The sequence below is a fragment of the Culex quinquefasciatus genome, chromosome 2 (genome assembly GCF_015732765.1).
Source record: "Culex quinquefasciatus strain JHB chromosome 2, VPISU_Cqui_1.0_pri_paternal, whole genome shotgun sequence".
Classification (NCBI taxonomy): Eukaryota; Metazoa; Arthropoda; class Insecta; order Diptera; family Culicidae; genus Culex; species Culex quinquefasciatus.
This window is the reverse complement of record NC_051862.1, coordinates 194,826,303-194,852,916: the sequence shown is the minus strand read 5'-3', so window position 1 is coordinate 194,852,916 and position 26,614 is coordinate 194,826,303. Positions and strand designations below refer to the sequence as shown.

Here is a 26,614-nt window from a genome sequence, read left to right as displayed (position 1 = left end):
TATTAAATCAGGCTTAGTTGCATCGTTATCATCAGGTTCTTTTTGTTCTATTTTTGTTCGAAATTTATCGTGTTTCGGTGATTGTTGAAAAGGATCTTTCAAAAGTATAGAAGATATAAATTGGCACCAATTTATCAATTGCAGTCAGAATACAATCAGGGTCCATCTCGTCAAGTCACAGACTGTTCCAAAATTCAACAATGAAGGTAAGAATCATAAAAGAAACCTTTCCAAGATATTTTTTGAAACATCTATCTCTTTCCAGTGTATCGCAGCTGTAGTCATGGTGGCCCTTGCCGTCAACGAAGCGTCCTACGTCCCGTACGCCAACCCAGGATACGCTGTCGCTCCAGTGGTGACTTACGCCGACGCACATCACGGACCAACCGTTGTTCAGTCCAACGATCCTCACAGCTGGGCCTACGCCTCTGCCGTCCACAATGCCTACCAAGCCCCAATTGTTTCAGCCTACAACAACCACTGGGATGTCCCCGCAGCGGTGACCTACGATGCTGGCCACTACTACGATAACTACCATCACGGACACTCCGCTGCCGTGATCGCTGCCCCAGTTCAGCACTCGGCCACGTACGTCGCCGCCAACCAGGGGGTAGCGAAGAAGCCGCCATCTTGGAAGTTCAGATAACAAACACTCAGAATCAGTATTATTCATATTACTTTGGTAACACGAAGTGTGTTATCCTGGTTGAACTCAAAAGACCCATGCAAATGTGTAAAAGCAAACTGGAAAATGTGTAATGCTGATTCTGAGTGTACGGGCGCACTGTTTTGTCGACCAAAAGAAAAAAAGCAAAAAAAGGTAAACAGAAAAATCACTTTTTTCGATATGAATTTTCAGCCAATATTGGGATGGAATCTACAAGAATATGATAGAATTTGCCATCAGCAACACAATTCACGTGTTTTTTTCAGGAATTTATCGTTTAAATGGCGGAAAATTTGAAAATCAAAAACCCAAACAATGATTTGTTATGGGCTACCATTTGACAGCTAGTGCTTTTGTTGTGGGCTCTCATTTGACAACCGTGCTAATGTCGACTGTTGTCAGTTTGCTTTGGTCGGAATAGGGTTGCCATCCCCCCGCCGCCAACCGTGGAGCTGTCCACAAGGCCCCACTCCCTGGACACGCCGTCAGCCAAAAGTCGCTGAACCTGGCACCTGCTCCGGGAACTTTGTGAAGCGCTTTTAAGCTTATGATGTAAATATTTTTCGGATCAACTGAATAAAAGATTCCTTTCTGTAACATAGATAACGTTTATTCATCTAACCAATCACAACCGGCGAAGCCGGTAAATAGTTACTAAACCCGTACCCATACAATCCCGTCCCGTAGAACGTTCCATACTTCCACGGATCCACCGATCCGAGGTTCGCCTGAACGACGGTTTTCTGTACCGGAACGGTCGGCACCTGGTAGGCGGCGTTAACCGCTGCAACCACCGACCACGGATTCCACGGATGGTTCCAGGACGCGTAGAGATTTTTCGCCGCTCCCGGAAACTTGTACCCTTCGTTGTTCGCCTGGACTACCGTTGGCCGGTGTCCGTCGTGAAACACATACGTTCCCGAGATGGGAGCAGGCGCCAATGCTGGAACGCGCGGAGGAGCAGCGACCAGAGCTTGGGCAAGTTTTTGTCCGCCGTTATTAGCTTGAACTACCGTTGGACGGTGACCATCGTGAAAGGCGTACGTCCCGGAAGCGGGCACGGGAACTGCCGCGGGAGGTGCACCGTGCGGAAACTTGAAGCCATCGTTGTTTGCTTGCACTACCGTTGGTTTGTGGCCATCGTGGTATGAGTAAGTTCCCGAGAAAGGCACAGGCGGTGCCGGAGCCACAAACGGGTTGTACCAGTTGAACGGAGACCACGCGGTGTACGGATTATATCCGTGGTAGAACGGATGGTACGGCGATCCGTTGACAACTGCGAAAAGTAGAAGAGCTATGAATCCCTACAAGTAGAACGTTTATTGACTATTGATATTTTAGAAACTTGAAAGAACTTATCAGTACCTTCATGTTGGTTCGCACTTTGCCACCGACAATCACTCTTTGATAGCGATTTGTCAGTGATCTTGCGTTTATATATAGGTTATTAAAATGCCAAAGAAATCTGGTTTAGCAAGGGGTCACACATTGTGACAAAGAAAGGAAGTCAACCTGTTAGGGGCGCTCCATTCTGGTCCACCTAGAACGGAGTCCAACTTGGTCCGAGTCAATTATTCCACCCTGCGAGAGAGTGAGTCAACTATGCCGTGTGGGGTCCGCCCTGTTCAAGTTCCAGAACAAGAATGACTACCGTCTACCGTTCAGACGATAATGGGGGGTTCCTAATCGGTGCATGGTGCAATTTGCATATTACCTGTAACAGACCCGCTCAAACGATCTCTCATTTAAGTGTAGTTTGTTTTCAGATTTCCTCCAGAACGTTCCATTTTACTTTCGCACCTTTAAGTTTGTCCGCGCATGTGCGACTAATAAGCTCATTCGAAATCACCCAACAGATTATGGTGTACATTAGCGCTACTGTGCTGCCTGGGGAGGTTTCACTGTCAATTGGACCGAGACAGCGACGTCCAAGCCGGACGTTAAGTAGTCATGACAATTCAAAGCAATTGGGAACCATCTGGGTCAGACTCGATTGGGTTTGTTTGGAGAAGAAATTACGCTAGTTCACTTTGCTTAAGAAATCATTTATTACGCACATATATACAGGGAGGTATCACAGAGTCTGGAACTTACAGGGTTCCTGGAGCCGGAGCCAGATTCAGGGACTTCTGGTTGACGGCATGTCCGGCGAGTGGGGCCTTGTGGACAGCTCCACTGTTGGCGGCGACGTACGTGGCCGAGTGCTGAACTGGGGCAGCGATCACGGCAGCAGCGTGTCCATGATGGTGGTTATCGTAGTAGTGGCCAGCATCGTAGGTCACGGCCGCCGGGATGTGATGTCCAGCGTAGTTGTGGCCATCGTAATGGTTATAGGCCGAGACAATTGGGGCAATCGGGTGAGCGTGGTGGACAGCAGAGGCGTAGGCCCAGCTGTGAGGGTCATTAGACTGGACAACGGTTGGTCCGCCGTGATGGGCGGCGTAGGTCACCACTGGAGCGACGGCGTATCCCTGATGAGCGTACGGGACGTAGGAAGCTTCGGCAGCGACGGCAAGGGCCACCATGACTACAGCTGCGATGCACTGAAAGAGGTAAAGGAACTTGTAAGAAGTTTGTAATTTGGTTGTTATGAGCTAATTACCTTCATGATTGGTGTTTTGGGTTTTGAAGTTGAACCGGTTGAGTTGAAACTTGAGATGGGAATGATTTAAAGTGTCAGTAGTATTGAGTTTTTATACTGAACGAGAATTGTTAGCAAGAGCTCGAATTTTGGGACATACCTCCAAAATTTATTGTTCCACTTTCAATTCGCCAAACTACCTTCACTTTTAGCTAGCAAAGATACCTCCCTGTATCTCTAGCTAGCAGCACATATTTATGTGATAAACTGCTCGTAAGATCTGTAGCAAGCAATGGGTTGTACACATGTCTATGACAAAAATCGCGGCTATGGATCATTGAAGAGAGGAACATAGCTAAGATGCCTTCACTAATTGTCGCTTTTGTTTTGGGGTTTGATTCCAATTTAAGTTTGGGTTAAGAGATTGAAGCAGACTTCCAATTTGGTATAAATACTGAAGTTAGTTGTAGACAGAATCATTATCAGCTTATCATTCAACTTGTTCGTAGGTCAACTCAACTCCAAATCTCAATACAATCATGAAGGTAAGAAAGGTATCAAAAAATGTGATCAATATCTAAACCTTATTTTTGTACACAGTGCATCGCAGCTGTAGTCATGGTGGCCCTTGCCGTCGCTGCCGAAGCTTCCTACGTCCCGTACGCTCATCAGGGATACGCTGTCGCTCCAGTGGTGACCTACGCCGCCCATCACGGCGGACCAACCGTTGTCCAGTCCAACGACCCTCACAGCTGGGCCTACGCCTCTGCTGTCCACCACGCTCACCCGATTGCTCCAATTGTCTCGGCTTACAACCATTACGATGGCCACAACTACGCCGGACATCACATCCCGGCGGCCGTGACCTACGATGCTGGCCACTACTACGATAACCACCATCATGGACACGCTGCTGCCGTGATTGCTGCCCCAGTTCAGCACTCGGCCACGTACGTCGCCGCCAACCGTGGAGCTGTCCACAAGGCCCCGCTCACCGGACATGCCGTCAACCAGAAGTCCCTGAACCTGGCACCGGCTCCGGGAACTTTGTAAATTTTATGACTCAACTTACCTGTACGTAAATGTGATAAATTATAAAGAATACAAATGAACATAACGTAAAAAAGTATCAGCCACCGAAAATTCTTTGAATTTTATTTGAAATCATCCCCACATCTCTAGAAGATCAGAAGAAACCTAAACTGATGAAAACATTCAGCCGCTCCGTGATATCAACATTAACAACTCAATCAATTCCAGTTCAGAGATGACCGATAAGCCACACAATCGACTGGGTAATGTTCCTCTTGCTCCAAGCAGTTCCAATCGTTTTGCTCGAATGATTTTTGACTTAGATTGAATTTCCAATAGTGGGAACCAGGCCTCTCTCGGTGAATAGTCCATTGAACTGGTGATTCCAATGTCATTTCGTCACTTTGAATTGAAGTGCAATTGGACCCTAATGATACAGTTGTACAAATTTGAGTAGCTTTTTACAATCTATTGAATGAGAGAACGATTTATTTGAATGTCAATTGGACAATCAATTGCAGTTGCGAATCGGGACTACAGTCTGAATAGGGACAGCAGTTTTTAGAGCACTTAAAGCTTTTAAATTTGGAAATGGATTTACACATTTTGTTGGCCTGAGTCTGTTCTAACCGAAACCAATCAGAAAAATCAAAATATTGTGCCCCAACATGGTTAAAACTGCTGTCCCAATTCGCCCCAGGTTACGGTGGTATATTTTGTATGCTTTTTTATTTATTTTTTTATTATGCACGATGTGCATTGTGGAATTGACAATAATCATTTCAAAATTATGGAAACCATCCATAAACGAAGAAAACACTTTTGAGAAAACGAGCAGGGGATTCAAGATCACCATGTAGTCTAACAAGATTTTTTTTTAAATCTAACAAAAATTAAAAAAAATGTTGTGCTACTGGCCGAGGGAATTTCACAGAAATTTTAAATGAGCCAAGACGAGCTAAGTATGATTACCGACGCAGGAGATTGCATTGAAAATTGTTTTCAGTTACTTAAATTCAATTTAATTAAAATTTTGTTAAGTTTACTTCTTTTTTTATGAGCAACCGCTCAATCCTCAAAATATGAAAAACAAGCAAAAATATAAATTTAAAAGAAATCATGATTTGTCTTCATTTAAAAAATAGTAAAATCAAATACACATTTGTTTTAAAATCGACAGGTAATATAACAATTAAATTAGTTTTCAAATGTAAGAAAAAAAATTCCAAGCTCAAAATCAAAATATACTTGTACAGGTCAAAAAAAAACTAAATAATGCAAACATATTTGTTGCTGTATAAAAATCTATTTTTTATTCATTTCAAATAGAAACATGACTTTGACGATAGTTGACATTCTTTAATAACATGAAATACAATTGGCGATATGTATTTCGTTTCCGATCACAGCACACAAAACAAGCAATCGCTTTACAGGGTTCCCGCAGCTGGTTCCAGGTTCAGCGACTGCTGGGACACGGCATGTCCGGCGAGTGGGGCATCATGGACGGCTCCACGGTTGGCGGCCACATAGCGAGCTTCCTTCTGGGCGTACACGGCCACGGCGGGCTGGGCAACAACGGTGGCAGCTGGGGCCACAACTTGGGTAGCCTCAACGACCTCGGAGTCGACGGAGTAACGGACGGCCGGGGCAGCAGCGTAGGCCACCGGGGCGGCATACTGGGGAACGACGGAGTTCTGGACGTAGGTCGTGGCCACTGGGGCGGTGTATCCGGAGTAGGTGGAGTAGGCAACTGGAGCGGCGGCGTAGGTCACAGGAACCGAAGCGACGTACCGTGGGGCCACGTTCTGCTGGACAACGGTGGTGTGAGGAGCCGAGTAGGCCAATGGGACGTAACCTCCCTCAGCAACAACGGCCAAAGCCATCATGACTACAGCTGCGATGCACTGTTAAAAAAGACGTAACAAATGTATGGTGGTGTTCCTTGGAGACTTGGTCGAATTCTTACCTTCATGATTGTTGTTTGGGTGGAGATCGGATTGATCGTTACAGTTGAAGATTTGGGTGAGTTCTGATAGCTTGATGGTCAAAATCTACTCCTTTATATTAGGAATGATTGCGTTGAGCGATCTTGTCATCTCGTCCAAGAAATCGTAGTAAAAAATACTAAAAAAATGTATTTCAATCCATGAGTAAAAAATGGTTTGAGCGTACGTTTTATGATCTCACTTCTTAAACTAGTTGAGACTATATATCGCTGGTTCTATTTTGCTCCCATATATCGAGTGAGAAGGTTTTTTTGTTGTTGTTGGCATTTGCCGGCAATATTTTTGGCGGTATCGACTAACTGTTGGGGCAATTAACCTTTCAGTTGTTTGACATGCAAACTTGTCTTTTCATTAGAGATAAATTCATGTTTATTGAATTGATGAATAAAAATAGAAATGTTAAACATTAAACTTGAAGATATAAATAAAATATGATTTTTAAATTTAATTTTAAGCCACCGACCAATTTCAAATGTAGTTTCGAGAACACCCACAAGATTCATCATGCGTGTCAGCCAGGCTGCTTCCAAAAACTAGGAGCAAAGCAAAAGAATGGTGGTATAACGCACTGAAGCTCTTTTTTTGTTACTCCCGGATTGCTCGACTTTATAGAATCATTTGGTAACCAGTTCTAATGACTGGTTTTTGATTCTGGAGCATCCAACCACAAATCTCTCGGTAAGGGTATAAAAGTCAACTCTGAATCTCCTTTGAAGACAGACCTTGACAGCACTCGCTTCAATCAGTATCAGTTCGTCCTTCAGCGACCAAACCCTCAGAAATCAATAATCATGAAGGTAAGTTTTTGGTAGTTTGAATTTTTTGGATAAAAGACTAATTTGTGTTCAAATTTACAACAGTGCATCGCAGCTGTAGTCATGATGGCTTTGGCCGTTGTTGCTGAAGGAGGTTACGTCCCATTGGCCTACTCGGCTCCCCACACCACCGTTGTCCAGCAGAACGTGGCCCCACGGTACGTCGCTTCGGTTCCGGTGACCTACGCCGCTGCTCCGTACACCACCTACGCCGCCGCTCCAGTTGCCTACTCTGCCTACTCCGGATACACCGCCCCAGTGGCCACGACCTACGTCCAGAACTCCGTCGTTCCCCAGTATGCCGCCCCGGTGGCCTACGCTGCTGCCCCGGCCGTCCGTTACTCCGTCGACTCCGAGGTCGTTGAGGCTACAAGTTGTGGCCCCAGCTGCCACCGTTGTTGCCCAGCCCGCCGTGGCCGTGTACGCCCAGAAAGAAGCTCGCTATGTGGCCGCCAACCGTGGAGCCGTCCATGATGCCCCACTCGCCGGACATGCCGTGTCCCAGCAGTCGCTGAACCTGGAACCAGCTGCGGGAACCGTTTAATTCCGTGTTGTGTGCGAAGAACTGAACCCAATCCTGATACTGATCCCAATGGAACTTAATGATGCATTGCAGTTTAGTGATATATTTTAAGAAACAAGTCAAGTCGAATAAATGCTGTTTGTTTGTAATTTTAAATTTATTTTCTTTCACTTGCAATGAGCGGTTTGCATAACGCATTCGTAATAGCGTTCATGAACTTGAAATCCACTTAGAAACATATTAATATCTTATGTGTAATTTTCCAAATTGCATTATTACTACGAAAGGAGTTTGGATTGCTTCCCAAGTTGATTACCTCTGTTTTAGTTTATTCATTCAACATTTTTATGGTCTGCCGCAGTTTTGGTTCAAATTTGGCGAATTGAGTTTGAATTCAAGAATGAGCTTGTCGCGCAGGGTTTCAGTGTGTTTTGGTTTTCGACAGTTTTGAACCCCTTAACGATTTTTTGCATTTATCAAAAAATTTCATGAGCTCATAGTCCGTGTTCCAGGGAACAACTTTGCTGCAGAGTGCGAAAAAAATCGTCAACTATTTAAAAATGTTACCGAATGTGTAACACCGCCGCTGAAAACATTTTCTTCACTCTCATGCAACCAAGCAAGCTGATGTTTGCTAGAAGAGCTTGGCGAAAAATTGATTGATGATTCAACGGCTGTGCTATACATTCTGTAACATTTTTTTTGCAATTCCGTCGTGAAACTACTTACTTTTCCTGTCATTCTTGAACGACGATATAGTCTAATTTTCTGTACCACAAATAACAGAATCAAACAGCAACACTTTTCAAAGTATATGCTGAAAAGCTCTATATTTCAACCCTGAAATGAGTGCTGAAAAGTTGAACTTTTCAGCACTTATTTTGAAAATTAATACTTTTCAAAAATTTTTTGATTCAAACGTTTTATTGACAAATCACATGAACACTTGATATATAATTTCACTCAATGAGTGTTTTTCTGAAATGCAAAAAATGTGAGTTCTATCGTTGCAACTTGATTTTTACAGCACTCGTCGTTTTTATCTAACTCGGTGAACCTCGTTGGATAAATGAACGACTTTTGCAACTTGTTGCATAAACTACTATATTTTTTGGCGTTTTTGAAAATCGTACCATGACATTTGAACACGTGTTCGTGGTTCCCAATAATATGAACGGGTGTTCACGATTTTGGAAACTCTTTTTTTCCGTGTAATATGTATGCTATCGACAGAAACAATTGACAAATTTAAAATTACAAACAAACAGCATTTATTCGACTTGACTTGTTTCTTAAAATAAATCACTAAATTGCAACGCAACTTTTAGTAACATTGGGATCAGTATCCGGGTCGGAATCAGTTCATTGCATGCAACAAGGAACTTAAACGGTTCCGGCAGCTGGTTCCAAGTTCAGCGACTGCTGGGACACGGCATGTCCGGCGAGTGGGGCATCATGGACGGCTCCACGGTTGGCGGCCACATAGCGAGCTTCCTTCTGGGCGTACACGGCCACGGCGGGCTGGGCAACAACGGTGGCAACTGGGGCAGCAGCGTAGGCCACCGGAGCAGCATACTGGGGAACGACGGAGTTCTGGACGTAGGTCGTGGCCACTGGGGCGGTGTATCCGGAGTAGGCAGAGTAGGCAACTGGAGCGGCGGCGTAGGCCACCGGAACCGAAGCGACGTACCGTGGGGCCACGTTCTGCTGGACAACGGTGGTGTGGGGAGCCGAATAGGCCAGCGGGACGGAATAAGCGACGGTGTTTGCCTCAGCAACAACGGCCAAAGCCATCATGACTACAGCTGCGATGCACTGTTGTAAATTTGAACACAAATTAGTCTTTTATCCCAAAAAATTAAACTACCAAAAACTTACCTTCATGATTATTGATTTCTGAGGGTTTGGTCGCTGAAGGACGAACTGATACTGATTGAAGCGAGTGCTGTCAAGGTCTGTCTTCAAAGGAGATTCAGAGTTGACTTTTATACCCTTACCGAGAGATTTGTGGTTGGATGCTCCAGAATCAAAAACCAGTCATTAGAACTGGTTACCAAATTATTCTATAAAGTCGAGCAATCCAGGAGTAACAAAAAAAGAGCTTCAGTGCGTTATACCACCATTCTTTTGCTTTGCTCCAAGCGTTCGGGAGAAGCCTGGCTGACACGCATGAGGTATCTTGTGGGTGTTCTCAACACCACTTTTTGCACGATTTTTTCTATTCGGGCATTACACATTTTATTTGCTGATTTTGTCCACCTGCTCTAATTTTTGAAATATTGTAAAAAAAATCAAAATGTTAGGTCAATGAAAATGAAACTGAAAAAATAAATCAGTTAAAATGTGTATGCACGAGTTTTTAAGGTAATTAACATAGTTCTGATATAATTTATTTCGATTTTTCAGGTTTAATTTAAAAGCATGAAAAACTACAGTTTTTTTTTACATTTGATCTAACATACACAGTTAGTTAGTACCCTCTTCCGCTAAAGCTAATCAATGATGTATTATGCACTTTCGCCGACATGACAAATCGTGCAACTAAAAGGTTAATTGCCTCCACTTTTCGACAAATTTGATGGTACAACCCCCAAAGCTGTTAGCAAATGGCAACCACCCGAAAAATGTTGACACTAGGTATATGAGTGCAGAATAAAACCAGTTTTATATAGCCGTTACTAGTTCAAGAAGTGGGATCATAAAACAAACGATTATTCCATTTTGATACTTTTTTTGCGCTTGGATTAAAGAACATTTTTTGTATGCGAATTCTTGGACGAGATGACAAGAGCACTCAACGCAATCATTCTAAATATAAAGGAGTAGATTAAGACCATCAAGCTATCAGAACTCACCCAAATCTTCAACTGTAACGATCAATCCGATCTCCACCCAAACAACAATCATGAAGGTAAGAATTCGACCAAGTCTCCAAGGAACACCACCATACATTTGTTACGTCTTTTTTAACAGTGCATCGCAGCTGTAGTCATGATGGCTTTGGCCGTTGTTGCTGAGGGAGGTTACGTCCCATTGGCCTACTCGGCTCCTCACACCACCGTTGTCCAGCAGAACGTGGCCCCACGGTACGTCGCTTCGGTTCCGGTGACCTACGCCGCTGCTCCGTACACCACCTACGCCGCCGCTCCAGTTGCCTACTCTGCCTACTCCGGATACACCGCCCCAGTGGCCACGACCTACGTCCAGAACTCCGTCGTTCCCCAGTATGCCGCCCCGGTGGCCTACGCTGCTGCCCCGGCCGTCCGTTACTCCGTCGACTCCGAGGTCGTTGAGGCTACCCAAGTTGTGGCCCCAGCTGCCACCGTTGTTGCCCAGCCCGCCGTGGCCGTGTACGCCCAGAAGGAAGCTCGCTATGTGGCCGCCAACCGTGGAGCCGTCCATGATGCTCCACTCGCCGGACATGCCGTGTCCCAGCAGTCGCTGAACCTGGAACCAGCTGCGGGAACCCTGTAAAGCGATTGCATCTAAGCTACCTGACCATACCTACAAATCTAAATCAAGTCATCACTAATCCAGAATCCGGTCGAGTTCAATAAATGTAGTTGTACAAATCATATAATCTCGAACCTGTCACCTCAAAGAAACGCCTTTCACATCAAACGATGCTAATGATACGCTATCCCGCAACTCTCCAAGATACTGCAGCTAGTGTAATTCGTCGTCCCAAGATTGATACCCGGTAATCAATCAGACTATTAGCACCTCTCACCGGGCAGTTTACATTTCACTCAGTCTGATCTAACGACCGGGGCCACACCTTCCTGGTCGCCACACGGTGATCCAGATAGAACTAACGACTTTATCTTCCAATCAATGTAAGTGCGCGGAAAAGGTGCACTTTACTAGTAAGATTAATGACTGGGAGAGTACCGTTCTCGGAGAGATTACTATCTTTAGACATCCCTCTGGAACAAACGATGTAGCACAGCGTAACGGTCCAGAAACATTGCAAATCCTGGACACAAAGACCACAACTGTGACTAATCGATTAATTTAGTTCTGTTGCATTTGTCATAACTCAGTCCAATTGGAGCAACGCAGCTTGCACTACCTGATATCCTTCAAAAGGTGTGCCCCGTGCCAGTAGGTTCAGGAGCAACTTTGTTATTTCCAACCCACGATTAGTACTAGTTTGCAACATTCTACATTTCGAAGTTTCCCTACTCACTGCGTCGAATTACTTCTGAACAGCGCAAACAACAATTCGTACCAGATATGTGAACTGGTTTACAAGTTCACACTGGTGTTGCTGTTTGCTGCAGCAAGTTTTGTTTTATCAAAACCAGAAATAGGTCAACCCCTATATCAACAGGTTCTAAGGTTCTCACGATAAATCCCGAACTTACGCAACTGGCCACCACCTGTGGTGCTTGATACGCCCACCCAACTTGACTTGAAGGGAGTGGTCAATTCGATTACGCCAGGACCCGTGGTCACTGGCTGATTACGTTCGCACTTTGCATAAAAGTTTCCCGTGGTTGGAATTCAACCCCGGTGTTGGTTACGAAATAGTAAACCAGATTCTCGGCATCCTCGGATTGTGTTGCTCGGCTGGTCACGTTCTACTTGTCTGGAATATCCTCCCGTGGGAATCCGGTTTAGACGGGAATCCTGGATCCCTATACCTCTTCATTCAAGCACCCGGAACAGGCAACAACGGTAGTACAAATTGCGTGCATGTTTATGCCTCGTCATCGTAACTGTGACCAGCAGACAAATGTCACGATGCTAAAAATAATCCGTTCGTGTAGTCGCGAACAGGATATCTCGCCCAACGCAGCTCAATTTAATTTGCGTACGAGGTGGTTGGCTCCACGTACTTGCAGGAAATATGCTCTCCGTTGCTGATATGCCCGAACAAAAGCGATTCGGTAGGTTCAATTCAAAGTTAGTACCAAAGTTAATAATTCAAAAAAATCACCTAGGGCCAACCAGAAATAAATACTTTATTAAAATACAGCTTTTTTTTTAGTGTCAAACAATAAACTCAATCAAAATTCAATAAAAAAAGTAAAAAATTAAATTAATTTATAATACACACAAATACTTTATAAAACATTCTACTGAAAAAATTTTTATTGATGTTTTTGTTACTAATCAAACGTTTTTCATCAAGATCAAAACATTAACAAATACTTTAATTTATTTTTTTATTTATTTCAACTTTGTCTATTAAATTTCTAACATCAAAATAAATTGAAATGCGATTAAACCATTGAATAAAAATGTACATCACATATAAAATATTTGTTTATAAAAAACAAATCAATTCAAACACTGAATGTTAGTTTATTTGTTGGCCTGGAAACCACTAAAATTGAATTCAATCGAATTTTAATGGAACGGAGCCCAAATCTATCATATATTGACCAAACTGAAGCGTTTACAGACATCAACCTTTAAATGTCAAGTTGTGTATTCAAACTTTTTGTGCAATCTTCTCTATTCACAACCGACAACAAAAAAAATAAGAAAAGATGATAACTTATTTGACTGTTTATAAAAATAATGGTTTTTAACAATTGAGGTCGATGCAAAAATAAATTAAATTCAATTTCCAGATCATCTCAAAAAACTTGTAATTTATTTTGAAATTATCTCCTAAATATATCTTAAAATCAAATATGTGTCACCCGGAAACCACATAGCGCTGACCAGTTAAGTTTTTTGAAATGCATGCACAAAATAATCACCTTCGAGCAAACTTGTCAGGAAGGTGTTGGCTCGCGAGCATTGAAAATCCAGACTGCAGCAAAAAGCAAAAAGTATGCAGGACAGAAATGTGAAAACAAGTTTAATGGTTAATATTTGAGTCCATAAAGAAGGACGGCTTTGCTGAAAGCGCAAACTCTGTCATTTTGTTACCACGACTGGGTTGGTTTAAACCAGAAGTCCGCACTTTCTGTGAGTCCACTGTAGCACCTCTGGATAACCACGAAGTCCAACAAGAATTCCCGATTAAGCCATGCCATGGGAGGAAGGCAATGCTGACCACTACTGTGGTCAACCGAGTGCAGGCCCAACCAAGAGAGACAAACTCGATCGTATACCGAACGACCTTGATATTGTGACAACGGTGAGTAGTATCTACACCCGTACTCCATGAACCAGAGAAGTTGTACGACCAGGTATTGCAAGAAAAGCATTTTAATTGAGGTTTTTCTCTACCGGGTGTGGAAGTGTTGTTCTGGCGCGAAGCTCTGAACCCTCTCTCAATCGAGAGGGTCACAGATCAACGATTAATTGAAATGCCCGTAGCCTTTGTATGTTCGTTTGTAATGCAATTCATTTATTGAAACTAGAGCTACTGCAACGATCGAAGCATTTTTTTTACCCTTTTGCGTGACCGGAGTCAATCTACAATTCTACAGGGTTCCAGGGGCCGGGGCTAGGTTGAGCGATTTCTGCGATATCAGATGTCCAGGAAGGGGAGCAGCATGCACGGAACCGCGGTTGGCGGCCACATACGACGCTGGTCCAGCAAGGGCCTGGTGGTGGACAGCTGGAATCGAAATGGCTGCCGGATGACCTGCGGCTAGGGCTAGTGCTGCCGAGCCATACGGATGTGGTCCGAGATCCAGGGCAGCAGCCGGAAGACCCAGATTTGCTTGGATCACGGCAGCGGGTAGCCCGTATGGCAGAATGTACGCCTGGCTTCCGGCAACGATGGCCAGCAAAAGAAGGGCGGTGATTGACTAAAAAAAACTCAGATTGAATCCAAAAATAATTTAAAAATAATCAACACTGAAATAAAAAAATAGTACCAAATTGATTTATTCTAGGAATTTTGCCTCTTTTCCTTATTTAGTAATCGGATTTTTTGGATTACTTAATAAGGATTTAGGAATTTAAAATTTAGGAATTTGGTAGTTTTATTTATTTTCAGTGAAGGTAGATTACCTTCATTTTGAACACAAGGGCTGATTGTTGATAAATCCTGGCTTGATAGACAGCTGATAATTTCTGATGGAATGATCTGGATTTTCTCCGGTTTATATACCTTACCCTTCAAGATGGTTCCCCTAGGATTAGAATGGGCTTACATTAAGTAAAGATCTCGGCATGATGAAATTTGCCAATTAGTTGACATTGCGTTCAGTGCAGCTGAGTATAGAGAAGTGAACGTGCGTTCTGATGAAACTCATTTCGATCTTACAATCATTCCAGAAATGGTAAGAAAGGAGTCAAAGTTGAAAAAACTGTCTAACTTTCTGAGCGTTTTTCTCTGAACACCAAGTTAATTTACGGGTGCCACGATATCTCGAGATGGGACGGACCAAATTGGCTGAAATTTTGGGTGAAGACTCCCATGACATATTCCGTGTGCATGACGAAGCCTGATTTCGATATTTTGAATTTTCAAAAAATACAAAAATCAAAAACCGGCGATTTTTTATATGAAAAACAAAAAAAAAATATTTTTATCTTTTTTTAAAATAAACTTTTTGAAAATCGGCCTTCGTCATGCACACGGAACCGGTTTAACGAGTCTTCACCAAAATTTTGAGCCGATTTGGTCGAAGCAATGTTTTTTGAAACTGCTAACTTCAAATAGCTATATCTCGGCAAAGCTACAACCAAATGTCTTCAAATTTGTTTTGTTAATAGATGAAAAGTAATATTTTAATGCCCTGAAAACAGATTTCAAAAAAAGTTTAAGTGTGTGCTCAAACCCACCTCTGACATTTTTGCCGATTTACATGTATGTAACCCCTTTAGTGCTCTAAAAACTGCTGTGAACTATGCTCATGCGATGTTCAATTTGTTCACAATTTGAATATCCTTTTTTGAAATGGTTTTGGTGAATCTGTGCAATCCTGACTAAATAACGCAAAGAGCGTCATGCCAAAACATAACATTTGTTGATTTGTCGTGTTACAATTATATTTAAAAGAGGATGTTTTGAAAATGTTTCAGCAAAAAAAAATATGTTTTATTCTTGAAATTTACAGCCAGTACTTGTTGGTGTGTCCATAGCCGTATCCACCGTAGTTCCACAGTCCATTGTCGATGAGCTTGGCGTTTCCGTAAGCGCCCAAAACCGGTGCCGAGTATCCCCAAGCATTATCGTAGACTGGCAGACCTCCGTACACTCCCGCAGAGTATCCTGGATAACTGGCTACGGGTGCATAACGCTGAGCCAGTCCTTTTCCGTACACTCCGTAGGGTGGCCACACCGAGGTGCTCACCGGAACTGGAACCGCTTGAGGAAGCACCGAGGTCACGTACGATGGCTCAGCTGCCACAACGGCCAGAGCAACGGCGAATAGGGCAATGAAGATCTGTGGAATGAGAGTGTTAGTAAAGGGCTACCTACTGATATTTGAATTTCTGAACATTACCTTCATTTTTGAAGTTGCTGATGTTCTTCACTAAAGTGACTCTTACAATTGATGGCCTACGAATGTTGTCAACGACCAGTTTTGCTCTTCATTTATACGATTTCAATCAGTTATTAAATTTCGAACTTGAACTTCTAGTTCCTAGATGATTCATAAATCACATCCTTTGCCAAATTGTTCGATTGTTCGAAACTCTACCACATAAGGACACAAATTCGTTGGCCTATAAAAACTGTAGGATTGTTTCAAAAAAGTCACAGTCGTCTTGCAGCTCATCAAGTAACAAACCAACAATAAGTCAACCAACTGTAACAATGAAGGTGAGTCAAACGCTTACTACCCTCCAATGAAAATTGCATCAATTAACGATTTTACCCCATTTGCAGGTCTTCATCGCACAAGACCGTTGTGCAAGCCAACCTTGGACATGAGGCCGCTTATCCGTGGGGACAGCCATGGGGAACCTACGGAGCTGGAGTGTATGGAGCTGGCTGGGGACATCACGGACTTACTCAGACTGTTGTGCCAGTGTCGAAGCAGATTGCGGCCACTCCAGGATCGGTCCATGTTGCCCCAGTCCCAGTTGGTGGCGAGAAGGTCGTTGTGGTTTAGCGCTGAAAAATTAGAAGAAAATAAAACGATTGGTACATTTTAAATATGCGGTTACTTTTTTTGAACTCCTACCCAAAACCCCCCCTCCCTTCAAAATTGGGCAAAACAAATAGTTTTCAAAATCATTGAAATTTCAATGAAAATTGAATCATAAATTAATCAATCAAAATTAATCATAATTAGCATGTTTGGGCTCGTTTACAAATATTTTGAACTTTTATAAAATTACAACAGCACCGCAAAAAAAAAATTCTCGAAAAAAATCGTATAATACATTTAAAAACTCTTTGCTCATTCAAATGTTGACACCGTGCCCTGTAATTTAAATTTTTTGACTCTTTTATTTTTTTGCTTTCGGCTATCCAGGCTATTCTGCAGGATTGTACGGAGGTCTGCCAGTCTACGATAATGCTTAGGCACCGGTTGTGGGCGCCTACGGAAACGCCAAGCTCATCGACAATGAAGTGGAACTACGGTGGATACGATTATGGACACACCAACAAGTAGGGTAGAGTAGTCATCAATGAGACACGGGGAACAATGATAAAATGGCTCTCACAAGTCGTAGTTCCAACCAATCAGGCTCATATTTGGGGGAAAGGTGTGTCTACTGAATACACGTCTGCCATTATAGTGGCTTTGGTTATGGACGCTCCCTTGAAATGTTTTTCATAAATGTTTGATACTGGGGTGTAAAAGTAAATCTTGGACAAAAATTACTTTTTCGCTTGTAGGCTGCCATTAACACCAACACTATTATTTCTTCAAATTTCTTTCGACGTTCCATAGGGATTGAGTTGGGCTACAATGTCCTTTCATTAGGTTTGGCCAAAATTTTGAATATACCCAGTATCCAGGACTGTCTCATTGTTCCCCACTCATTTCAGCTCATGGGTAACAATGAGACACTTTGATTTTTCTTCATTAAATTTTTCAAAATCTATGGAAATCTTTCAAAACATGAATTAAAAGTGATTTTTGGCATATTTGTAGAGTTTTAACTTCATTTAACCAAAAATACAAAGTTATTTGGTATAAATATACGAATTTAACAAAATTTAAATACTTTTTAAGATAACTTTTGTTAATTAAAGTTTCATGTTGGCAAAATTGCTATAAAATGTTCAAGGCAAGTTACCTGCAATGGAACAATACAAAAACATGATGTTTTACTAGAAAAATCTTGATTTTCGTAGAGTGTCTCATTGTTCCCCAGCTGTCTCATTGCACAGTGTTCGGAATGGCAAAATTAAGTGGAATAAATTGATAACTCCTTTATTTGACGTCCTAGCGAAATGGAGTCTTCGGAAGAGTTGTTGTACTTGATAAGGGCTATCTTTTGAAGTTATTGACATACAGGGTGACGACCTTCCAGGGTGTCAACCAAAAACTAACATTGTTGGATGACGATGTAGGGCTTTGGTGTCTTCGGCAAAGTTGTAGAGGAAAAAATTTCATGAAAGTTTGTCGAAGGCGCCAAATTTGTAGCTCTTAATCTACTCGAGATATACGCCATTTTTGCAAAAATGGTCCAAAAAAGCACTTTTTTGGTGATAACTCAAAATGTGAGCATTTTAGCGGCCTACTGAGCAGTTCTCTACGGAATCGGTCTTTTTTCTTTAATTTTAATTTTTGTATTTTTTAATCTGGCTGAAACTTTTTTGGTGCCTTCGGTATGCCCAAAGAAGCCAATTTGCATCATTAGTTTGTCCATATAATTTTCCATACAAATTTGGCAGCTGTCCATACAAAAATGATATGTGAAAATTCAAAAATCTGTATCTTTTGAAGGAATTTTTTGATCGAGTTGGTGTCTTCGACAAAGTTGTAGGTATGGATATGGACTACACTGAAAAAAAATGCTACACGGTAAAAAAATTTGGTGATTTTTTATTTAACTTTTGTCACTAAAACTTGATGTGCAAAAAACACTATTTTATTTTTTTATTTTTGATATGTTTTAGAGGACATAAAATGCCAACTTTTCAGAAATTTCCAGAATGGGCAAAAAATCTTTGACCGAGTTATGATTTTTTGAATCAATACTGATTTTTTCAAAAAATCGAAATATCGGTCGCAAAATTTTTTCAACTTCATTTTTCGATGAAAAATCGAATTTGCAATCAAAAAGTACTTTAGTGAATTTTTGATAAAGTGCACCGTTTTCAAGTTATAGCCATTTTTAGGTAACTTTTTTGAAAATTGTCGCAGTTTTTCATTTTTTATAATTAGTGCCCATGTTTGCCCACCTTTGAAAAAAATATTTTTGAAAAGCTGAGAAAATTCTCTATATTTTGCTTTATTGAACTTTGTTGATGCGACCCACAGTTGCTGAGAGATTGCTATGCAAAGGCTAAAAAACAGGAAAATTGATGTTTTCTAAGTCTCACCCAAACAACCCAACATTTTCTAATGTCGATATCTCAGCAACTATAGGTCCGATTTACAATGTTAAAACATGAAACATTCGTGAAATTTTCCGATCTTTTCGAAAAAAATATTTTCAAAAATATTGAAGTAATATTGAATGTTTGGCCCGTTTAAAATGTTAGTCTTGATTTTAAATTTTTTAAAATATTTTTTTCGAATAGATCGGAAAATTTCACGAATGTTTCATGTTTTAACATTGTAAATCGGACCTATAGTTGCTGAGATATCGACATTAGAAAATGGTGGGTTGTTTGGGTGAGACTTAGAAAACATCAATTTTCCTGTTTTTTAGCCTTTGCATAGCAATATCTCAGCAACTATGGGTCGCATCAACAAAGTTCAATAAAGCAAAATATAGAGAATTTTCTCAGCTTTTCAAAAATATTTTTTTCAAAAGTGGGCAAACATGGGCACTAATTTTAAAAAAATGAAAAACTGCGACTATTTTCAAAAAAGTTACCTGAAAATGGCTATAACTTGAAAACTGTGCACTTTATCAAAAATTCACTAAAGTACTTTTTGATTGCAAATTCGATTTTACATCGAAAAATGAAGTTGAAAAAATTTTGCGACCGATATTTCGATTTTTTGAAAAAATCAGTGTTGATTCAAAAAATCATAACTCGGTCAAAGATTTTTTGCCCATTCTGGAAATTTCTGAAGAGTTGGCATTTTATGTCCTCTAAAACATATCAAAAAATTATAAAAAAAAAATAGTGTTTTTTTTGCACATCAAGTTTTAGTGACAAAAAGTTAAATAAAAAATCACCAAAATTTTTTTTACCGTGTATCATTTTTTTTCAGTGTAGTCCATATCCATACCTACAACTTTGTCGAAGACACCAACTCGATCAAAAAATTCCTTCAAAAGATACAGATTTTTGAATTTTCACATATCATTTTTGTATGGACAGCTGCCAAATTTGTATGGAAAATTATATGGACAAACTAATGATGCAAATTGGCTTCTTTGGGCATACCGAAGGCACCAAAAAAGTTTCAGCCGGATTAAAAAATACAAAAAAAATCGAATGACCGAAAACTCAGAGAATTGCTCTACTATGATCTGGAGAGTTGTTTATGAAATAAAATTACACATCTTTGCCGAAGACAGCAAAATGTTTTGAGCCTTTATTGAGGAGTTATAACAATTTTTAGGTGATTTTGAGCCTATTTTCAAGTTGCTATGTTTTCAAAATGGCGCATTTTGGCGCAAAACCGAACAATGCACCTGAAAGTACTCACTTTCAACTACATTTCCTGAAAATATCTCCGTGTCTATCGGTGTCTATTTTTAGATAACTCAATTTTAGTTTGACTGTTTTAAATCAATTTATTTATAATTTTTAAGCGGAATCTTATTGAAAACGTGGTAATAATCGGTAAATTGAAGGGTAAATTGATCGATTATTATGGAAAAACTATGTCTATGAAAAAATACGACAACCTTTCTGAATTGACCAAGTATAAAAAGAAATACTTAATTTCAAATACGAACAATTACTTAAAATTTTAACCTGCATTATTTTTGGGCGAAATATGTTTTTATTCATAATTTTAGAATGTGTGTCATAATTAAAGCATACACGGAGAAAAAAGCGTTCTGAAATTCGTGAACAAATGTGCATGTAATCGCGTACTTTCGCCGTTCATGAAATCGTGAACTTGTTCATGATATCATGGAGAAAAAAACACGATATCGTGCACATTGTTCATAAAATCGCGAACTGATTCTTATGTCTAAAAAAGCTTTCCGGATGGCCCAAAACAGCTTGGTTTTGTGACGCCACCTACCTGTGAAGTGTTTTGCCCGAGAGAGCTTTCTAACATCTCATGCACTAACACAAGTTCAACGCAGCCTTTTGTTCATGTGTGGAGTAAAACGAATTTTGACGTGTTCAAACAAGTTTCTGAAGATCAATCCACATAAAAGCCAAAACCAAATTATCTGATCTGTTTATTCTTTTAATATGAATAATTTTATTTTTATTTTTAACAGCTCTTTCCAAATTGCCTATAGTTGATCCATCGCAAAATGTCGACTTGCATCAAAATTATAAAAAAAATGTCAAGAATAGTTCGCAGGCAAAAAAATATTTTGGATTTGGTAGATTTTGAAGAGAAATGTGTTTTTATTGACTTTAGTTTATAAATTTGTCGGTGTCTTCATAATATTTGCATGGTTTTCAAAAATTTCATAAATAGTTTCCCATGATTGGCCATGATTGCATTACAAATACTTGCTCTGTACTTAGACATTTATAAGTTTCAAAAATAAAGTTAATAAAGTTAGTAGGATACCAGTGCATTTAAAAAGTTCATTGGTGCTGCAAATTTTTATAAAAGTTTTTGGATCAAAAAACAATTTACAAAAAAATCAATTTTCATTGGAAAACCTTATAAAACCGTTGTAAACTATTCAGAATACATTGTATAGTTCTTCTCGATGTATTTGAAATCAAATACAAACTTTATATTCTTTTAGGTAATTTATAATGTTGGGAACACAGATCGGTTAAAGACGTACAACGGTATTTCAAAATCAAAATATTTAGGTTAGTATTTTGATTACAATAACCCTTTTTATAATGGATTTTTGATTCAATTTTCAAAAATTAGCTTCATGGCTCTTCTTGCCATAAAGCATACTACTTGACAACTTGTTTGAATGGGACCATAGTTAATCCATTGTAAAATGTTGTCTTGTCATTTTTTGTTGTTGTTTTTTTTTATTTTAATGCAAAACAAATATTGACAAGACAACATTTATTCAATTGATAAACTATGGTCCCCTTGGAACGAGCTGTCAAGTAGGACCTTTTCTGTCACGAAGGACCATTAAGTTAATTTTTTAAAATTCAATTAAAAATCCATTTTAAATCCTTTGGGGTCTTTTAAAGGGTCATTGTACTCAGGAAAATAAACTTTATCGTTATGACTCAATATAACATATTTTTTTAATGTACGTACACGCAATACATGCGCACGTAGATAACTTTATCTGAGCCCAATCTCACCTACACTAGCACACTGCACATTATTGTTTAGCTGGCTCAGGCTTGCCACACGTACAGATATTTTTGGCACATACCAAACACTCAATCAAGTATAACTTTAAAGAAAAACATTTTTATCAAAAACTAAACAAGTAAAAAGATGCAAAAAATGTTTACCTTTTAAGTGCAGTTTACAAAAACTACTCAAGTGTATTTTAACTGTAAAAATAATTAGTTTGAGTTTTTGGTCTGTGCCAAAAATATCTGTACATGTGGCAACGCTGAGCTGGCTGGTACATATTTTAATGTTTACATTTGTTTATAGAACTTAATAAACAAATCGAGATATCAACGCGCTCGAACTCTAATTATTGACGCCCACAATAACAATAAATTGGAATTAATTGTATTTTAAAAATATTATAACTTTTTTATAAAGATGTGTATAAATTAAATACAATTTAATTAAATAATAAACTTTTCATTTAATATATTTTTAAATCGTAACGGAATATCTGCACGGTGTTCTGTTTGCGCGTCTCGTTATCACTGCACGTCCCCGAAAAAAAGTTTAGTCGATAGCGCCTAGCAACAAAACATGTTGAAACTAGATTCAGTGTCAAAGTTTCCGGGTTTCCAGCTAAAATGGACCATATTTTTTTGGAACATTGGCCATTGTCGGCCTTGGGAATCATTCCGACGGTCAAGGATTGAGTGTAAATGGTAAGTTATTTGTTTATTTGAGTATTGTGTATGCTAATTTCAGCTTTTTTTGCAGGACAAAACGCAATTACTCCCGGCGTTCCAGGTTGTGGTCAGCCGTCACAAATTCCGAAATTGGGCGTTGGCATTTCGAAGTGTGTTTTCCCCCCGAGGACGCGGCGATGACCAGGCAAGAGTGGAACTGGTCTGTTTTCAAACTCAACGAAATTGTAAGATCAAGCTGGCTAGCAACCTGAATCCGGAAGCAGACATCCGCTGTTGGGAGAATCTTCGGCGGAGAGCAGATTTCAGCTTCACAAGCGCAAGGAAATTTGAGTGAATATCACTGTGAAAATTTATCATAAGAATCTGCATTGTAAACATTAGTAATGTTGTGAATAAAGAAAAACTTAGTTTTCTTGTTTTTTTTTTGTTTTGAAAAAAGGTTTCTTTTGGATAAGAACATTCTGGAAGCGCAAAGCTTGCGTAACCCACCAATAACCCACCGCTAGATGGCAGGTTGAAAGCTTCATTACAGTATCGAACGATATGCAGATGGCGCTGTGAAATTGCTTGTAAGCTTAAAGCTCATCGATATCAAAATGTTTAGGGGATTTGAAAAGCTTAGCAGCGTGAACAAGTGTGCATGATTTGCGATTAGTTCATGGAAAGTGTTCATGGTACGTTTTCGTACCGTAGAATATCACGCTGTTCCCGATTTCGTGGTACATTGTTCACGAATTCCGGAACGCTTTTTTCTCCGTGTAAATAATGTATTTTCCATAATAATCGATCAATTTACTCTTCAATTTACCGATTATTACCACGTTTTCAATAAGATTCCGCTTAAAAATTATAAATAAATTGATTAAAAACAGTCAAACTAAAATTGAGTTATCTAAAAATAGACACCGATAGACACGGAGATATTTTCAGGAAATGTAGTTGAAAGTGAGTACTTTCAGGTGCATTGTTCGGTTTTGCGCCAAAATGCGCCATTTTGAAAACATAGCAACTTGAAAATAGGCTCAAAATCACCTAAAAATTGTTATAACTCCTCAATAAAGGCTCAAAACATTTTGCTGTCTTCGGCAAAGATGTGTAATTTTATTTCATAAACAACTCTCCAAAACATAGTAGGCCGCTAAAATGCTCACATTTTGAGTTATCACCCAAAAAGTGCTTTTTTGGACCATTTTTGCAAAAATGGCGTATATCTCGAATGGATTAAGAGCTACAAATTTGGCGCCTTCGACAAACTTTCATGAAATTTTTTCCTCTACAACTTTGCCGAAGACACCAAAGCCCTACATCGTCATCCAACAATGTTAGTTTTTGGTTGACACCCTGGAAGGTCGTCACCCTGTATGTCAATAACTTCAAAAGATAGTCCTTATCAAGTACAACAACTCTTCCGAAGACACCATTTCGCTAGGACGTCAAATAAAGGAGTTATCAATTTATTCCACTTAATTTTGCCATTCCGAACACTGTGGCATGGTTCCTGCCAAGTGCGTCTACAATTAGACAGTTGAATAACTCTGGCTGTAGATGTCGGATCGATCTCATATTTTGGTCAATGTTAGAACACATTAAAAGAAAGTAAATGCAACAAAAAGCTCATTAAAACATGCTGATGAAAAAATGAGAAAAATCTTTGTAAGTTGAAAACCAAAAGTGTCTCATTAATGACTACCCTACTCACTGGCTGTAAATTTGAGGAAAAAATTGCATGACTTGATTTTTTTGGGTAGTGTTTCAGTTTGTAACGTAAAGAATGCCCAAATCACATCTGTGTTTTTTTTTTATTTTAATCATTTTGAATTATTTGCTTATGGAAATTGGAAAAGTATTCGTTAAATTGTCATATATTGTTTGAGTCGTTTTAAATGAACACAAGAAAATAATTATGAAACTCCATGCAAATTTTTATTGTATAAATTTGAACAAATTGTTCTTAATTCCAAAGGCCGGCTGTCCACCGAAGCGTGTAAGCAATACCCACATTGAGCAAGTTGTTAAGTTCAAATAAATCAAATTCCAGCTAAATTAAGGCCCAACCCAGTCCGGTCGTACGACCAGCGTTGGTCGGCGATGTATGTACTGACCAGTCTCAACAGCGTTACCACTAAGAGGTATATCGAAATGGAGCATTAAACAACAATTTTGGGTCCAGTTAATAGCCACCTTTTGCTCTGGTTTGTTTCTTTCCACGCGTCGCGCGCGGTTTGGCATTTATTTTATGGGGTCCTGGTTTGTGCGATTTCCTTATTTGCCACGCTTGTATGGCCTGGAGATACGAAGTGAATTTGAAAAAGAAGGAATTTTTATGGCTAAATCTGCGCAACTTGGTGGTGTTTCCCGATGGATTGATTTTTCATTGTTTTACACTTTCCTGCAGATAAGGCTGACAGGAAGATAATCCGAGCTTTATATGAATAACTGGCATATATATTTTTTTACATTTAGACTAAACAATACTGAACTGGTATCAAAATCAATGGACTTTTGCCAAATTAGAAAAAATGTAAACTTAAAAAATAAAATGAGTTTGAGTTGCAATCTATCAATTCAGTGCAATTTTTCAGGAAGTACTCGTGGCAAACAAAAAAAAACACTGATACAAAAAAATCAACACGTCTCAATGGCCCCAAGTGGGCATTCGTTTTATTAATTTATCCCTTTAAGGCCTGACTTTTTTAAAATATATTTTTTAGTTAATGATGAGAAAATCATTTTTATGATTATAAGAAAACTTTAAGCTACTTTTGGAAATAATGATTTTTGGGTTATATATGAACCTTCAGGACTAAAATGGTTAAAAAAGCAATGGCATTGTTAAACCATGAATAATGAAAATGTTTAAAAATTTGCGCCGCAAGCCGAATTTGATGTTTTTAATTGCTCTAAAGCTAAACCGTGCTGTCCCTTTAAAAACTGTTGTTCATTCCCTAGACAATTATAGTAATCAGATATTCATTTCAGAAAATTTATTTACACATAAACACACACATTCATTCTGATTTACAGCGTTCCCAGAGCCGGAGCCAGATTCAGCGACTGCTGGGACACGGCATGTCCGGCCAGGGGCGCATCATGGACGGCTCCACGGTTGGCGGCCAGATAGCGAGCCTCCTTCTGGGCAACGACGGCCACAGCTGGCTGGTGGACATAGGCAGCAGCGGCTGGGTAGCTGGCAGCGTACGGATAAGCCGAATAGCCCGAATAAGCCACGGGGGCCGCAGCGTATCCCCACGGGGCAGCAGCAACGTACCGGGCGTACGAGTTATCCTGGACCACGGTGGTATGTGGCAGGGTGTAGGCCAACGGAGAAGCCCAGTTGGCGTACAGGGATCCTTCAGCAACGGCGAAGACGACCATGACTACAGCTGCGATGCACTGTTTGAAAAAAATGGGGAACAATTAGAATACATTTTTTAACAATTACAATGAACAACGACATACCTTCATGATTGTTGTTTTTAGGATTCCTGTAAGGACTCGAAAGACGAAGGATTTGTTGTGTGCTGCGTTGGCTGATGAACTGTGATTCAAATTGTTCAGCCGCCATGTTTATATAGTGAATTTTAACTAGGTAGAACTTCATGCAACATCGATTGGAATCTTAAGATATAATCAAAAATGTAAATACAATTATTCGATGAGTGCGATCCACTATTCCTTCTCCACACACTCGGTTCTCGTTCAACTTGTTCGGCGATACGAATTTATGGACCGTCATCGGTCGAATGCTTACACCACGCCCCAAGAGATCCGTGATCTAGACGGGAGTAGACAAACAAAAAAAGACTCAAAACTTTTGACAAAGACACCTTTCGCTTACGTCCAGCAATATATGCGTGCGTATGGAGTGATCCGGGAGG

General features: G+C 40.1%; 8 protein-coding genes, 1 long non-coding RNA gene and 1 pseudogene across 13 annotated transcripts; 5 read left to right on the top strand and 5 right to left on the bottom strand.

Moving 5' to 3' along the window:
- Positions 1-166: 166 nt before the first annotated feature.
- Positions 167-1,281, top strand: LOC6034850 (adult cuticle protein 1). The gene is made up of 3 exons (XM_038255713.1): positions 167-206; positions 266-604; positions 1,113-1,281. The coding sequence occupies exons 1-3, from the start codon at positions 201-203 to the stop codon at positions 1,197-1,199; spliced, it is 432 nt and encodes a 143-aa protein (XP_038111641.1). The 5' UTR covers positions 167-200; the 3' UTR covers positions 1,200-1,281.
- LOC119767330 lies at positions 1,256-2,110 on the bottom strand. The gene is made up of 2 exons (XM_038255708.1): positions 2,033-2,110; positions 1,256-1,971 (listed from the first exon to the last, which is right to left on the bottom strand). Exons 1-2 carry the CDS (start codon positions 2,036-2,038, stop codon positions 1,285-1,287), a joined length of 693 nt encoding a protein of 230 aa, XP_038111636.1. The 5' UTR covers positions 2,039-2,110; the 3' UTR covers positions 1,256-1,284.
- Positions 2,111-2,696: 586 nt separating this feature from the next.
- On the bottom strand, positions 2,697-3,326 carry LOC6034851 (adult cuticle protein 1). The gene is made up of 2 exons (XM_001845069.2): positions 3,270-3,326; positions 2,697-3,210 (listed from the first exon to the last, which is right to left on the bottom strand). The coding sequence occupies exons 1-2, from the start codon at positions 3,273-3,275 to the stop codon at positions 2,758-2,760; spliced, it is 459 nt and encodes a 152-aa protein (XP_001845121.2). The 5' UTR covers positions 3,276-3,326; the 3' UTR covers positions 2,697-2,757.
- Positions 3,327-3,628: 302 nt separating this feature from the next.
- Positions 3,629-4,374, top strand: LOC6034852 (adult cuticle protein 1). Its single transcript, XM_001845070.2, has 2 exons — positions 3,629-3,793; positions 3,849-4,374. The coding sequence occupies exons 1-2, from the start codon at positions 3,788-3,790 to the stop codon at positions 4,299-4,301; spliced, it is 459 nt and encodes a 152-aa protein (XP_001845122.2). The 5' UTR covers positions 3,629-3,787; the 3' UTR covers positions 4,302-4,374.
- A 1,215-nt stretch (positions 4,375-5,589) lies between these two features.
- LOC6034856 (adult cuticle protein 1) lies at positions 5,590-26,262 on the bottom strand. Of its 5 annotated transcripts, none has more exons than XM_038255711.1 (3): positions 26,196-26,262; positions 9,398-9,442; positions 5,590-6,142 (listed from the first exon to the last, which is right to left on the bottom strand). In XM_038255711.1, the coding sequence occupies exons 1-3, from the start codon at positions 26,199-26,201 to the stop codon at positions 5,711-5,713; spliced, it is 483 nt and encodes a 160-aa protein (XP_038111639.1). In that variant the 5' UTR covers positions 26,202-26,262; the 3' UTR covers positions 5,590-5,710. The 5 variants fall into 5 exon arrangements, with proteins under 5 accessions (XP_038111639.1, XP_038111638.1, XP_001845123.2 ...); XM_038255710.1 differs by lacking the exon at positions 26,196-26,262 and adding an exon at positions 9,506-9,610 and having other exon boundaries at positions 5,593-6,142; XM_001845071.2 differs by lacking the exons at positions 9,398-9,442; positions 26,196-26,262 and adding an exon at positions 6,250-6,339 and having other exon boundaries at positions 5,594-6,187.
- Positions 6,982-7,783, top strand: LOC6034854 (annotated as a pseudogene).
- LOC6034855 (cuticle protein 16.5) lies at positions 10,461-11,202 on the top strand. The gene is made up of 2 exons (XM_001845073.2): positions 10,461-10,538; positions 10,601-11,202. Exons 1-2 carry the CDS (start codon positions 10,533-10,535, stop codon positions 11,099-11,101), a joined length of 507 nt encoding a protein of 168 aa, XP_001845125.1. The 5' UTR covers positions 10,461-10,532; the 3' UTR covers positions 11,102-11,202.
- Positions 13,939-14,638, bottom strand: LOC119767338 (adult cuticle protein 1-like). The gene is made up of 2 exons (XM_038255723.1): positions 14,549-14,638; positions 13,939-14,298 (listed from the first exon to the last, which is right to left on the bottom strand). The coding sequence occupies exons 1-2, from the start codon at positions 14,552-14,554 to the stop codon at positions 14,014-14,016; spliced, it is 291 nt and encodes a 96-aa protein (XP_038111651.1). The 5' UTR covers positions 14,555-14,638; the 3' UTR covers positions 13,939-14,013.
- LOC119767333 lies at positions 15,592-16,042 on the bottom strand. Its single transcript, XM_038255718.1, has 2 exons — positions 15,991-16,042; positions 15,592-15,930 (listed from the first exon to the last, which is right to left on the bottom strand). The coding sequence occupies exons 1-2, from the start codon at positions 15,994-15,996 to the stop codon at positions 15,595-15,597; spliced, it is 342 nt and encodes a 113-aa protein (XP_038111646.1). The 5' UTR covers positions 15,997-16,042; the 3' UTR covers positions 15,592-15,594.
- On the top strand, positions 22,626-23,174 carry LOC119767339. Its single transcript, XR_005277458.1, has 2 exons — positions 22,626-22,751; positions 22,807-23,174. It is a non-coding gene; the product is annotated as an uncharacterized LOC119767339 (long non-coding RNA).
- Positions 26,263-26,614: the final 352 nt, after the last annotated feature.

What these genes read in the sequence shown, in the direction of transcription:
- LOC6034850 (XM_038255713.1), top strand. An exon ending in CCACGTACGTCGCCGCCAAC is followed by an intron (nt 605 to 1,112) that starts CAGGGGGTAGCG and finishes CCCGCCGCCAAC; the next exon opens with CGTGGAGCTGTCCACAAGGC.
- LOC6034856 (XM_038255711.1), bottom strand. An exon ending in CTTTGGCCGTTGTTGCTGAG is followed by an intron (nt 6,143 to 9,397) that starts GCAAACACCGTC and finishes GTTGTTGCTGAG; the next exon opens with GGAGGTTACGTCCCATTGGC.